Below are 14,860 nucleotides of genomic sequence, written 5' to 3'. Positions count from 1 at the left end.
TTAACTACAAGTAACATGACTACTTCCCCCAATACCTTACAGTTTCATCTTAACATTGACAAATATAAAGTAATAATTTGGAGCAGCATACTTTATATGTCATGGAGTTTCTCTAAGATTTTTATAGGCAAGTTTGTTTTAAAGAGCATTGGTTAAAATTCCTATGTGCGTTCATGGTATGGCGTAAATAGCTTTTAAGGACTGACTGAGCACATATATACTTTGAAAAATAAATTCATATGTAAAATATAGAATAATTTATCCTATTCAGCCCAAAAGGCCACATACAGCATACATAGAATTTTAAAAAGAGACAGAAAAAGTACCCACTTAGTTTAAAGACCATTTTCATCATCTAACTGTGTTAGGAGGAACGTTTACTGCACAAAACTGCTTCAAAATAGGGAAATGTCTACAGGCCTCAGTCACAAGTTGACCTGTTATGCCTCTGTCAGTACTGATCTTGTTTTTAATCTAATTGAATCTACATAAATAACTACAACAAACTGGCCAAAAACACTGGCATCCCTGTAAAATTACAGAATAGTTCTGTGATGGCATGTCCGGCTCTTATTAGTCTGAATTAGGGCATTACGATCTAGTTACTAAAGGGTGTAGTATTATTATAACTCACAATAAAAATATTAGTAAAAGAATAGAAACGAAGTGAACTTTAAAGAAAGCACACAGATTGGTTATGGCTTTGGTGGCAGCTGAAATGAACAATAAAGCAAAGCAGCAATGCCTCAATAGTCCAAGAAATGATAGCTCTTGGTGTCACCAGCATTCGATCACAGCATTTTGAAAAACAGAAAAGAACAAATCACCACCAGATGTCAGTGTAATGCACAGAAAGAGCCATTTTGTCAATTTCTCTTAAAAAAAAAAAAAAAAAAATTGGTATACTCTTGTCACTGTAATTCCATAAAGAAGTGACACATTGCACTTCCTACCAAGGGAAGTAAATTCTGATAAATTCTAATATTATGTAATGTATTAAGTCTTAGAGGAACAACACAAATTGGCCACAACATGACGAATGGAAAATTCCTGGGTTTTTTCCCCTCTAAAAGGCTTTTGTGGCCTAAAGGGAAAGCATAGACAGCCATTTAAAAACCCATATGTCCAGAAAAGAGGATCTGCCAACCAGAGCTGTGGTCACATTTAAAAGAACTGCACAGGACGCTTTCACAAACAAAGGTTTGAAATGCTGACTGTAGGACCAAAAACAATGGCAAATAAATGATGAATACTGAAATGACGTGTTCTTAAAATCGGCACTCTTAAAATAAAGATCCACAATATCATCTGAACACTACCATTCAGCATAAAACTAATAGTGTGTTGAGTTTATGTACTGACATATAGGAATTGAGAGTGGGACTTTCTTCTATTGGACATCTGAACTAAAACCAGTTAAATAAACCACTGGAATTAAAAAAAGAAGTACAACAATCACACCACTCTGAAGGTATTTCATGTCCTGGACACATATAGAAACAAATGAGAAACATCAGATCTAGATTATGTTTGGGGATAAAGCAACATATGAAACACTTGTGGAGATATAAAAATGCTAAGAGCACAACAGGACCCCAGAGATTTGGGGCAAACAGTGGGCTTCCCAGCAGCACAACACCCCTCTAATGCTTCCCGCAGTGGTGGAAGGGCTCACACGAACAGTCATAGCCACTTAGGTAAGAGACAATCCTGATTTCAGCCATCTTCAGTTTAATGACAGATTCGTTTAACCAAATACAGACGGTGTGTTAATGTTTTAGGGATGAATGTTTGAGCTAGTTTCAGGACACCAGGATTCTCCTTACCCAAAGTGTCTGTGTCGAAATATCAAATATTTGCATTTTATGTACATTTTAATCAGGGTTACCAACACCGGCAGTGGCACCTTTTGTGACTTAGCAGTAGGAATGCTTTCTGAGCGGACGGAATTTTCTATACGAAGTTGGGAGCTTAACTTTGACATTATTTTTTTTAAGCTCAAGGCTGTTAACTCAGTTCTGTAATATACAGGTTATAACTGAACTGCATTTTTTTTTTTGCCAAGACAGCTCCTGTTATCTCAATATCCAATATGGATTACCTACCTTTTTATGGTGTCGTATAGAGACAGATCAGGAAAAACGGTGTATATATAACTGACAACACAGATGTGCCGCTTGGATGTTATCATCAACACGTTACACTTTGAGGATAATTCACTTTATACTAACTAACCTCTCATAAAACAAATGCAACAATAAAAAAGCCTCCATGAAGTGCGCTTTCCTAGAAACTCAGTTACTCTGTAATTTCAGTCTTGAATATTCACATACGTCAGTCTGCTATGCAGGTGCTTCATAGTATTATACTGTAATTCAACAGTTAAAATAAGTGTCATTTTCCCATTTGGGATTCCTATGTTTAAACTGCTGACTAAGAGAGGATTGGCTCATTTCCCATTGGATAATATGCATTGTTTATCAGTAATGTAACGCTTCAGGATAAGGATTTGCCCTTGATGTCGATAACATCATTCTCAACTTTGGACTGTGTTGGTCATCTGATTTTTGACCAGGATCAGAATCGCTGGTCTTTCACAATGATTGGTAGTAATGTATTATGAGTTTATGCCAATGTATTTCATGATGCAAGACAGCATCCCATAAACTGTCAAAAAACTGTTCCTGTTCAAAAGTTTGGGGTCGGTAAGAATTCTATGCTTTCGCTTCAGCAAGGCTACATCTATTTGATCAAAAATACATTAAAAAAAAAAATAAAATTCACATAGTGGAATATTATTACAATTGAAAATATTTTTTACTTTATGGTTCCTGTGATGCAAAGCTGAATTTTCAGAATGTTCCGTGTCACATGATCCTTCAGAAATCATTCTAATTTGCTGCTCAAGAAACATTTCTTACAATCATCAATGTTGAAAACAGTTGTGCGGATTCATATTTTTGTGGAAACCAGGAATTTCAGGATTCTTTTGATGAATACTGTCTTTCCTGTTACGTATGATCAATTGTGACCCTGGAGCACAAAATCAGTCATAAGTTGCACGGGTATATTTGTAGCAACAACCAACAATACATTGTATTGGTGAAAATTATAGATTTTTCTTTTATGCCAAAAATCATTAGGATATTAAGTAAAGATCATGTTCCATGAAGATATTTTGTAAATTTCCTAGCATAAATATATCAAAACTTAATTTTTGATTAGTAATATGCATTGCTAAGAACTTCATTTGGACAACTTTTAAAGGCGATTTTGTCAATATTTAGATTTTTTCCCCCAGATTTTCAAATAGTTGTATCTCAGCCAAATATTTTCCTATACAAACCATACACAAACGGAAAGCTTATTTATTCAACTTTCAGATTATCTGTAAATGTCAATTTAAAAAAAAAAAAAAGGACCCTTATGACTGGTTTTTAGGTCCAGGGTCACAATTTAATGTGTCCTTGAAGAAAAAGTTTTTTGTTTTTTTTTTAAGAAAAATGTACTGTCCCCAAACTTTTGAATGGTAGTATATGTTTACAATATTAATATGAATAAATATTTACTTCCTATAATGATACATTATTCATTTTCGTTTCTGGTGCATATGCAATAAGTCACGGGCATCATAGCTGTTGAACCAGTGCTGCCATGGTTAAGTCAAGTACTATCTCACACTTTAACAAGTGCCCATCTCTGCTAAGTCTCAGCCTGTGGTGAAGTTGAAATAGCGGTCAATGTGCCCTGCCGGTGCCGGAGGTTATAGCACAGTGCACAGACCATATAGATGTGTTTTTGTATGTATGTGTGTTTTGTGAGTGTGTAAAAGAGAGAGAAGTGAAAAAAATAGATGCAGCCTGTTGTAGTCACGCAGGTTAAGGCCTCCACCCTCCCCTCAGTCTGACCACTGAGCTTCCTCTCAGTTTGGGTCGAGCAGAGGCCCGCGGGTCAGTCTAGGTTCAGAGCCGGATTGGACCAGAAGGAGCTGGGCAGGCGCTGCCAATCAGCACTACGAGGGCGCCGAAAACGGGGCAGAGCTGGCGCTGTGATGGGCAGACTTGACAATAGTGATGACGCTGGTGGTGGCCACCTTACCGGGAGGCCCGCGCGTGACAGTCCGGGCAAAGCACTGCAGGGCCTCGTACTTAGCTCGAAGCGCATCCAGCTCCAGTCGCATGCTGGCGTTTTCACGAGCCAGTTTGTCCACTTCTTGTTGCAGCTCTGTTTTTTGCCGTTCAAGCTCCTCTTTCTGAGTGACGCGCTTGATGCGGCAGCTGGCAGCATAACCGCGGTTCTTTAGTGTGCGCCGCCGCTGCTTCAGCCGGACCATGTCATCCTTTGTCAGCCCGCGCAGGTGCTGGTTGAGCTCCCGCACCGACATGGCCACCAGCTCGTCATCACTGAGCGCCGGGGCATTCTCACCCACCTCCTTCTTGACCTGAACCACACAACAGAGAGTTTTGGCAAATTACCATCACTTTTCACCTTGCAACTCAACAGAGAAACAAAAAGAAGGTTTTTAATCAGATAATAAATATACTACAGTTCAATAATACTTATTAATATTCATGAAGGATGCATAAAGTTCATCAAAAGTGACAGTAAAGGTCACTATAATGTTACAAAAGATTTCTATTTCAAAAATATTCTGTTCTTTAGAGCTTACTATTAATCAAGGAATCCTGAAGAAAAAAGTTAACCACAATATCAAGGAGCACAACTGATTTTAACACTGGTAATAATAAGAAATGTTTCTCATGCAGCAAATCAGGACATTAGAATGATTTCTGAAGGATCACGTGACACTGAAGACTGGAGTAATGATGCTGAAAATTCAGCTTTACCATCACAGGAATGAATTACACTTTAAAATATAATACTATAGAAAACAGTTGTTTTTACCATAAAAGTACCTCACGATAATACTGTTTTTACAGTATTAAAAAAAACAGCCTTACAAACCCCAAACTTTTGAAAAGTAGAACAGTATGATCATTTTCAAAATCTCCCACAGTTACAATTAACAATATACACAGACAATTAAAAATAAATAAATATATATATATATATATAATAGAAATAGAAATAATAAGTATATAATTAAATATAGTAGATGACTAAAAATTATTATGTTTATTAAACAGACTACTCCAAAAATATGGTGCAAAATTTGTGCCGTACAAAGGAGCATCCAGATAAGGTGGATGAGAATACATTTTCTTACCTCTTAAAGGTTGAGATAATGAACATTCCAGATAATAATAGTTCAGATAATAGTTACTAATTATATCACATCTATGAATCACAGGGAAAAATTATTACCTTTAAAGCTTTGTCCGCTTTAAAAGGAGTCGTCATGCCCTGCATACAAGCAGCTAGTCAGAACTCCTCAAATCTGTCTAAAGAAAATAAAAGAAAGGAATTAACATATTATTATATAAATGTGTAAAATGTATCAAATATCTTGCTATTAAGGAACTTTTTTGTGCTTGCACGTGTCAGTCTCAATCAGAGAACCTGTCAGGTACACGGCATTAAAACTGCTGAGTTAAATGAAGTTACCTAGAACAACCAGCAGAGGTCATTACAACTCTGCACAATATCTGCGAGACAAGGGTTGCCCTGTTTACTTGCTGATCTCGCGTTCTCACGATGTAGCTCACTAGGCCGTTACAAGAGTGCAATAATAGAAGCAGGTCAGCTCTCGGCATGAGGCTTTGTCTGATCTCTCTGCTTAGCCGGTCATGCAAGGCTATTTTGGCCACTGCGCTCACGGCCTCGAGACACCCGCTACAACCAAATTAGAAAGAAAAAAAGCACGCGCTCCGCGGGGTCCATGTCAGGAGCGTCAGAACGCTTCTGTTCAACATAGCTGCCATGAAGACACGCTGCTAATGGGTGTGGGAGTGCATGCCACGTGACCAGAAAAATGGTAAACAAGCTTCATTCATTTAAGCTCACCACACAGGAGGACCACTCTCAAAACTACCAAAAACTCGAGTAGACCCTCTTCAAAATTAGATGACTGTTGAAAAGATGTAGGGAGTGAATAAACCAAAATAACGTGTAGGGATGATATACATTGTACTAAAGTGTTAAGAAAGTGACACCCTTTAGGCATTGATATGCACAAATAGTGTTTATCGCGATAGATAGATAGATCTCTGTTCATTCCAGGAGGCATTCAGACACATGGGAATAGTTTCCCTTATACAATCACTGTTATATTTGTGATATATTTTAGACAATGTTCTTTATCAGGTTTAGAACTGTGGCTGAAAGACTGGGTCCTGTTTCACTGGGCTCTCCTGGCTCGTTTCATGTCCTTATTTAACTGTGCTTGTTATATTTAGCACAGCATGCTGACACAAAACTCCAGTTGCCAGTGACACAATTTCGAGTGAAAATATTTCAAGCAACTCATTAAGACTCATTGTGGAATCGCTTCGCTTTCAGCTGCAACTATTTCACAAGTAATTATTCCTTTGGGCTATTACTGTTTTATTCCAGTATCAAACATAGATTCCATTCTGAACGCAATTTTTTTTGGCGCACAGAAAAGCCCATGTTCCAACTTGCGCAGTTTATTTCTCCGGTCCAGTCATCTGGCCTTCAACCCTCTGCATACCTCAACCATTTTAAGTGATTGCTTTGTCTTGGTGAGAATTCTTTAGTAATGGTTACATTAAGTATCTTTGACCAGTGAGCAGATTCACTGCCTTTGGCATGTTTGGTCAATTCTGAGTCATTCTTTTGATTCGGTCTTGGTAAACCACACCGGACGTGCATCAGTTGCTGGTTTAAATGTTTCAGTTATGACGGGACAAAAGAGTGTAGATTGGGTATGAACTGAGCAGCTGAAACCAAATACCACCATGAAAGAAAGAAAAAATCACTTAAGACTTGATTCGTACCATCTGGCCCTTGATGTGAGGGCTACATTAAGGGCCCCTCAACTCATTTGGCTACAATCAAACTGGCAACCAGAAAACTATGCAATATCGCTTTATATTTGAAAAATGAAAGCATAAGTGAAACTGCAATGGCACTCATTGAAATAATTAATTGAATCACAACTAATTGAACCTGAAATCTGCACTGTGCCATGCATGTTCATCTAAAGCTGTGCAACAAACAACATACGACAAGCTCTGACAAGAAGAGTTTTCCTAGACAGCAAGTTGGCTCAGCATGGCTGATTTTAAAATGGCTGTGACGGGAGACCCTGGCTTTCTTTCCAACTAGGACCATGGAATCACATTTTTAAAAATGCGTCCCTCTCCATTCATGGGGCCTCCAGGCCTTTCTCACACATACACACTTCCTTGAAATTCCTTCAGCACATGGTCCCCCTTTCCATTTGTGCTGAGAACTGGGGTGAACTGACAGGGGGCCCCTCTTTCCTGCTCAGCTCTCACAGAGAGGAAAAGCCCAAATGTCCCAAGGCCAGAACCGGGGATTCATAGTTTCCTGGACATAAATTATAGGACTGAACGCCGCCTTTGATGCTAAACATTTGATAGTCCATATGAACACCAGTCTTCTTATCATGGATTCTAAGGCCAGGAAACAAAAACAAAAAAATGAATTCATGTTACAACACAAGGCCCTGTGAAGAAAGCCACAAAGAGTGTGTAAAGTGAGGATAACTGAAAGCCATTCCACATACACTGACATTGAGAAGGGGCCCCACTTTCATTCAGAGAACTGCATACTTAATACTATGCATAATAATTTTACTACATGACTGCAATCATCTAAATATATCCAGATTCACTCCATGTTATATTTAGTGTCACTTGTTGCAGTGTGCTAACAGCAACAACACTTAAATAATAAATGGAAATGGCATATAAATGCATGCGATTAGTTTACAGTCATTGAGATGTGTAATTTTTCCAAATTGCTAAAATATAATATTATTCATAATAAAATAATTTATGATTTCATTTAATAATGTACATAATCTCATATTTAATGTGTAATGTACATTATAAATATTTTACAATATTTAAATATTTAGCACTAATCGCTAAACCACAAGCTTTAACACTATTAAATAGTGGTACTGTGCAACATACTTTTTGCACATATGCACTAAAACTGTATAAAACAATTGTATAAAACAAGTCATATTGCTAAATTTCACTACTTAATACTTAAGCTACAATTACATCATCCGACTGATGTAAGGGACAACAAAAACAAAACTGCAGACCTCTCTAACAGAGACAGATTACTGTGGTAAAGTTGCCATATTATTTCACATCAACCATATACTGGTTTGTCCAATTAGAGCTGTGCTTACACAACAGCATGCCTGATTTGCGTTTGCTGTAATATGTGGGCACATGCAGAACTGAAAGTATTCAGTAATCACAAGGTGAAGCTGTTCAGACATGTCACTGGCATCACATGGACATTGGTCACGATATTAAGCACATCAACAACCTTTCTGTCGCACTTCAAGGGTCAGCCTTTATTGTACATTAGTGTTAACTCATGATTTGGCGGTTGTAGGTTACAATGGAAAGGATTGTCTGCATCAAAGTGATCCGCCAAACATCGCAATCATTTTCCACGAACTACAAACCATGATGTAAACTACTTTGGCGTCACATAACTTACGTTTCAAGTAATTACTTACATGACATCTGATCCCAATAAACCCAACGAGGCAGATTATTACTGACTAAACCTCTGGCCCGCACGGATAACGTCTGCTAAAGTATTGCATGCTCTGGCTGATACAGGGATGACGTTCTTTCTAGGCTCCCTGAGCAATATGGCCGGGTAACCGCATATTTGGGTCTTGAGACTGTGAACTTTCTCAGAAACAGCCCTCAAAGGACCTCCCCTCTTATGGAACTTGACGCCAGCGTTGCCATGTTAACACATGTGAGAATGTGAGATTCTCTTGTTTTGACCACTTATGAAAGGTAGAGACTTGAGACATGGCCTTGGGCAAAGCCAAACACCACTTCAAAGTCATGTGTGCTTGTGTTCCCATGATAAATGGCTTCTCTTTGCTGTTTGTTTTTCCTCATTTGCTCCACTAGTTAAGCGGTGAACAGATAGGCCGCTCCGCTTGGCGGCCAGCTGCTACGTTCCTGCGCGAGCGAGCCGCTCTCGGTTTTTCACAGTGAGGTGGAGAGCTCCGTCTCCTTTGGTCCCGGCCCACTCTTTTCCACAGTGGCGCATTCGCAGGGATATTATGTAAAGGAAATGGAGAGCATAGCAGAGCCGTGAGTCACGCTGTTTACTGGTAAGAGCGAGGACGATCGGCAGGGAATCACACCCTCCCGAACTGATGTTTCCTGGAAAATCCTGTTGTTTCGCAGGGGCGGAAGGAAAAGTATGTGGAACCTTGGGAACGGTTGGCGGGGCCGCCGGAACTTTCTGCGGATTAGGAGGAGAGCTAACGAGAGCAAAGCTCCTTTCCAACTGGGGACGCAGGGATTCAAAGGAATGTCAAGAATGCGCTAACCAAAGACAAGCCCGCCCAGTATGTATGACAGGGAAGCCAGTGCAACGTGGTTAATAAGTGAAGAACAACAAGCACAGTTCTGCACTGTAAAATCATGACATGACCAACTTGGTTTTAACCAACAACACTCACTTATCTCGTATACACTCGTATCTGGTGTAACATCGGTCCTCCACCCTCATGCCATTAAACGTCTACGCTTAACTAATGGTCTACAGCAAACAGTACAAGCTGGAGGATTGCGCAATGTGGCATCAACACATCATAGGCATAAACATCCAGTTACTCAAGCTCTTGAGATATAAGTACCAGACAGCTCTTCCACAGACCTGACCACAGTGTGATGAAGTCAGTCCTGTCCGATCCAGAAACGAAAAGGGCAACAAGAAAAGGGCAGGGTGTTGCTTTGTGGTCTAGACACCCAATAAAGTCTTATTCTGTAATACATGGATCAATAACATGTCCCTAATTTTTCTTTTGTCTGGATTTGTTCATTTATTTGACAATACATTAAAAATGTTGTAGCCTTGTGGGCAGCCATTGTTTCCTGTTTCTCTTCCTATGTGGAACCTTGGGAACGGTTGGCGGGGCCGCCGGAACTTTCTGCGGATTAGGAGGAGAGCTAACGAGAGCAAAGCTCCTTTCCAACTGGGGACGCAGGGATTCAAAGGAATGTCAAGAATGCGCTAACCAAAGACAAGCCCGCCCAGTATGTATGACAGGGAAGCCAGTGCAACGTGGTTAATAAGTGAAGAACAACAAGCACAGTTCTGCACTGTAAAATCATGACATGACCAACTTGGTTTTAACCAACAACACTCACTTATCTCGTATACACTCGTATCTGGTGTAACATCGGTCCTCCACCCTCATGCCATTAAACGTCTACGCTTAACTAATGGTCTACAGCAAACAGTACAAGCTGGAGGATTGCGCAATGTGGCATCAACACATCATAGGCATAAACATCCAGTTACTCAAGCTCTTGAGATATAAGTACCAGACAGCTCTTCCACAGACCTGACCACAGTGTGATGAAGTCAGTCCTGTCCGATCCAGAAACGAAAAGGGCAACAAGAAAAGGGCAGGGTGTTGCTTTGTGGTCTAGACACCCAATAAAGTCTTATTCTGTAATACATGGATCAATAACATGTCCCTAATTTTTCTTTTGTCTGGATTTGTTCATTTATTTGACAATACATTAAAAATGTTGTAGCCTTGTGGGCAGCCATTGTTTCCTGTTTCTCTTCCTACTGTCTTATGCATACAACTTTATAAAAACATTAAAAGGCAATTTATACATACAGTGACTTTATAATAATAATAATAACCTGTTCTATAGTAAACATGTTACATTTCTGAAATCAAATTCTATTAGATATTTTGGGTGGCAAAAAGTAAAAAATATCAGGATGGCCTTATTAAAAGGATGAAATAATTGAAAAGAAAATATTTTAATAAATAACTGAAAATTAGTTTAGCATGATCTTTTATTATTATTTATTAGAAAATAAAATAGAATTAAATATTTATATAAATGATATAAAAATGATATAACATTTCACAAATTGTTAGAATATTTCTAATTACATTTCTGTTAAAACACAAGAAAAAGAAAACAGGAAGTGATATCATAGAGAGGACCCCTCATGACTGTGTCACAAGGTCAACAAGTCTCTATGTCAGCTAATTTGACCTTTATAATGACACGGCAACACTAGTTTAAGTAAAAAAATAAAAATAAAAAAGTAATGTGGTACAAACACCCCCAAAATGTAATGATATTTATGAAACAATTCTATGACTATTTAAACATATCATTCAGTTTAAACTTTTGGTAAAAATAGTCCAAGAGCCAAACCCTATGAAACCAACATTTCTAAAAACTTGACACACATCACATATTTCCCAATTCTGGCAATGGCCAGATCAAAAACACTCTGGCTCATTATTTACCTGCAATATTTCAAGTGACAACACTGCGACCTTGCATTTCTCGCAGAAACCCATTCAAATCAATAAGACTTTGATTCATGATGACTGGTGATAATGTCGCAGACTAGGTCAAGACGTGGCGCTCAGAGAGAAAGCAACGAGTGCGCTTGACGTGAGATTGGGTTTGGAGTTCCCCTGTGTTTCATTTTGAGTCATTAACTCACCAACTACCGCTGTCTCATTCACTTTCAAACCCCACTGTCCTAACCACAAAGAGTACTGTAAAGAGTTCCTGTTCTCCAAATGCACCATCTAAACCACAGGATTTATTTCTCCAGTGAGATTCTAGACTACGCTATCTTTAGAGGTGTGAGATACTCGATGCTACAACAATAATCGTGAACTAAGATTTACATCATGTGATTAACATAATACTGATGGTAAACTGTTTACTCATAGAGCATCGCTTAGTGACAAGACACGAGTGCCTGCCCCCTTCTAGTGATCCCACGTGTGTGTCTCATGACAGCGCAGTGTGTGCAGTTCACTTCCCCGGAGTTTCTAAATGCAAGATGTGGGAGGCCATCGCCACAGATACCTCAGCAACTCTGAGTCAGACCACCTCTCAGACGAGGTCACACAACCCCGCATACAGTATGAATAAGGAGACATGACAAGGTTGTCCTCCTCCATGATTTTCCATAGAGACCAAGATGGGACAAAGGTCATGACAGAACCCAATATTTGCTCTATTCTCTGTGCCATCTTCCACAATACGCTCTTAAACCAAACATAATCTGACCCCAGCAACTGTTTGGGTGTAATGCCAGGCACTCAATGCAGTTTCCCCTTAGCTCTGCACGCAGAACTCTTCCTGGGCAATGACTGGTGCAGATCTAGCAGCCTCAACAACTGATCTTCTGCTGACTCTGGAAAAACTAAGCCAAATTATCAGATTGGAACACAGCAGCCCCTCACAAGTGAATGGTGGCCTTTTTATATTCTCCAGGGTGTGAAATCAACACCCGTCACCAGCCAGATGCAGATACTATTTTACACAGTGGTGGATATTTTTGCTCATCTATCAGTTGCTGTGGCGGAAGATGTATAGAATGTCTCCAAATGCTGTTACATACAAAAAGAGCGATGCACACATTCGATTTTATTTTGAGGAACAGATGAAAGACATGCTTTCAGTGTGCATGCCTGATTTTCTGTTCGTCATGCATGCTGTGCGAGGGCTTTCCATCTACCACACGTGAATTTCCATACCTTACACCCGAAAGATTTTGCCTTACACGTAAACACTCTAAATTAATAATCTTAAGAGGTGCTTCAGGTACGATTCACTTTAAATCAGTGGTGTGGTTGTTACACATTGAGAAAAAAACTCGCATATTCATAATCCTCCATAACAAATCATTAGCTTTAACTTACAACTACTATAAGTATATCCAATTTGATCCACACAGTACACTATCATCATTATGCCACAATATATAAACTATATAACAAATCTCAACTGCTTGATTGTTTATATCATCTTCACATGTAAACTATACTGTCATCTAGCTCTAAACTCCTAAAAACGGACAATTATGGTATTAACATTATGAAATTCCGTAAAGCGGTTTTGAAACAATGTGCATTATTAAAAGCACTGTAAATAAGTTTACCTGACTCGATTCACTTCAATCAATGTACATTCAAAGCTCTCAAAACTGACGTGAAACATTTCGTAATTCCAAATATTTGTGGCTGTACAAAGTCCAACACAACATAACACCTTTTGGGGTTAAAGGTGTATTACAAAAAGTGGAATAACGTGACCTAAATATACATTTTTGGTCCATTTAAAAGGGCTTTGCATATTTGTTTAATATCAAATACATAGTTATTTTACTTATTCACTTATGATCCACTGTGAGTAATAGGCAAAAAAGTTCATTTCCCACCCTGACTGTCCTTAAATTGTCACATTACACACAACGAATGTAGTCCAACGTACTCGGTTTGAGCACAGGCCATGCATTCTTCTAATTACAACCGACTGACTCCACTTTGATGTGGTTTTATCACATTATAATTTGATGCAGAACTGCTATTTTATCATCCATCGTGGAAATGAATCACATTATCCAGTTATGACTCATTTTTCCTGCGTGGGCGTTGCTCTAGTGCTAACCTGCCAGAATAGAGTGGACACAATCATTCTTAAACAATGTGTTCATAGATATTTCCAATCACCTACACATCACAAACCCATATACACATTCCATATGTGCCCTTCATACAAACCTGTGAGAATTTTCAATCGCTAGCTTGTTATTAAGTCATATAGAGTGTCCTAGGTTTTAGTAGACACGTTGAAGGTGACACATGCTCCTTTATTATGTTAGTTTATATTTTAAACTATCACTTGTTTTTGCACTGCGCAATGAAAAATCGCCTCTAACAACGACACGAGGGCAAGTAAGCCTTTCATAGAAGATACAGTGTGACTCGGATGACTCGTTCTAACAATCGTCCCGTCGCTTTAAAACTTCCAGTAGTGCTCCAGACACAAATATGCCCTTTGTCCCAGAATTCCTAAATGCCCACCACGTGTTATTTCCTTGTGTCGTAATATGAATTCTTTAGAAACATGCCCGCTGTGAAAAGCGACAACAGTTGGAAGCGAATCGCCAAATTGCTTCAAACGTTACAAGACGCGGTTGTTTACTTAGTTAAAGGTGCGATACACACTTACGTATTCCGTTTCAAATGTAGCAAACTCTTCCAATGTACGCAACATTAAAGAGTGCCAGTGAGAGTAATATTTGTTTTTATATATAAAAGCAAAAAAAAATCCCAAAAAGTATTTGTAGGCTGAATTCCAAGTTGCAACAACACGTGCCCAGACCGATACGTTTTTGTTTTTATAATCAAATATTTCAACTATTACATACCTACTTATGTTGCATCTGTAAAATGAATGTACATCCTTATTGAACTTTCTCATTGTGGAGAAGAATGCATTCCGCTACGCATCGGTCGACCACACCAATATTACGGATAGACTGAATTCTTATCCGTCGTCAGCAATTTCGAGAGGAATTTCAAAACATCTCCCAGAAAAGCTCGCCCACTGTACCTTGTGAACGGGATGCGCAGAATGTCTGAGAAGGTGTCCTGGAATCAACAGGTCGAGCCTTGCCTCGCGTCCTGCGACCGAAGCGAAATGTTTCCCTGAACTAACGAAATGAACTACAAAACAACAACAATGTCTCAACATTCCACTCTGTGCTTCCGCGAGCCCTGACGTCACCGCCCCCTCCATTCATGAAGATAGCTTCATGCTGACGTCAGTCAGGCGGGAAACCAGGGGAGGCCAGAAATAGACGCAACTGAACACTTTGGGAAGGTTTGTTGTATTTAGCGCTCAAATTGCGCATT

General features: G+C 39.1%; 1 protein-coding gene across 4 annotated transcripts; it reads right to left on the bottom strand.

Annotated features, from left to right (window-relative positions):
- Positions 1-3,515: 3,515 nt before the first annotated feature.
- On the bottom strand, positions 3,516-14,712 carry LOC107581702 (v-maf avian musculoaponeurotic fibrosarcoma oncogene homolog K). Of its 4 annotated transcripts, none has more exons than XM_016267327.1 (3): positions 14,559-14,634; positions 5,326-5,402; positions 3,516-4,441 (listed from the first exon to the last, which is right to left on the bottom strand). In XM_016267327.1, the coding sequence occupies exons 2-3, from the start codon at positions 5,368-5,370 to the stop codon at positions 4,013-4,015; spliced, it is 474 nt and encodes a 157-aa protein (XP_016122813.1). In that variant the 5' UTR covers positions 5,371-5,402; positions 14,559-14,634; the 3' UTR covers positions 3,516-4,012. The 4 variants fall into 4 exon arrangements, with proteins under 4 accessions (XP_016122813.1, XP_016122814.1, XP_016122815.1 ...); XM_016267328.1 differs by having other exon boundaries at positions 5,326-5,398; positions 14,559-14,627; XM_016267329.1 differs by lacking the exon at positions 14,559-14,634 and adding an exon at positions 14,374-14,524.
- Positions 14,713-14,860: the final 148 nt, after the last annotated feature.

Source organism: Sinocyclocheilus grahami, unplaced genomic scaffold, assembly GCF_001515645.1.
Source record: "Sinocyclocheilus grahami isolate Dianchi unplaced genomic scaffold, SAMN03320097.WGS_v1.1 scaffold37.1, whole genome shotgun sequence".
NCBI lineage: Eukaryota > Metazoa > Chordata > Actinopteri > Cypriniformes > Cyprinidae > Sinocyclocheilus > Sinocyclocheilus grahami.
This window is presented reverse-complemented; position numbering and strand designations above follow the sequence as displayed.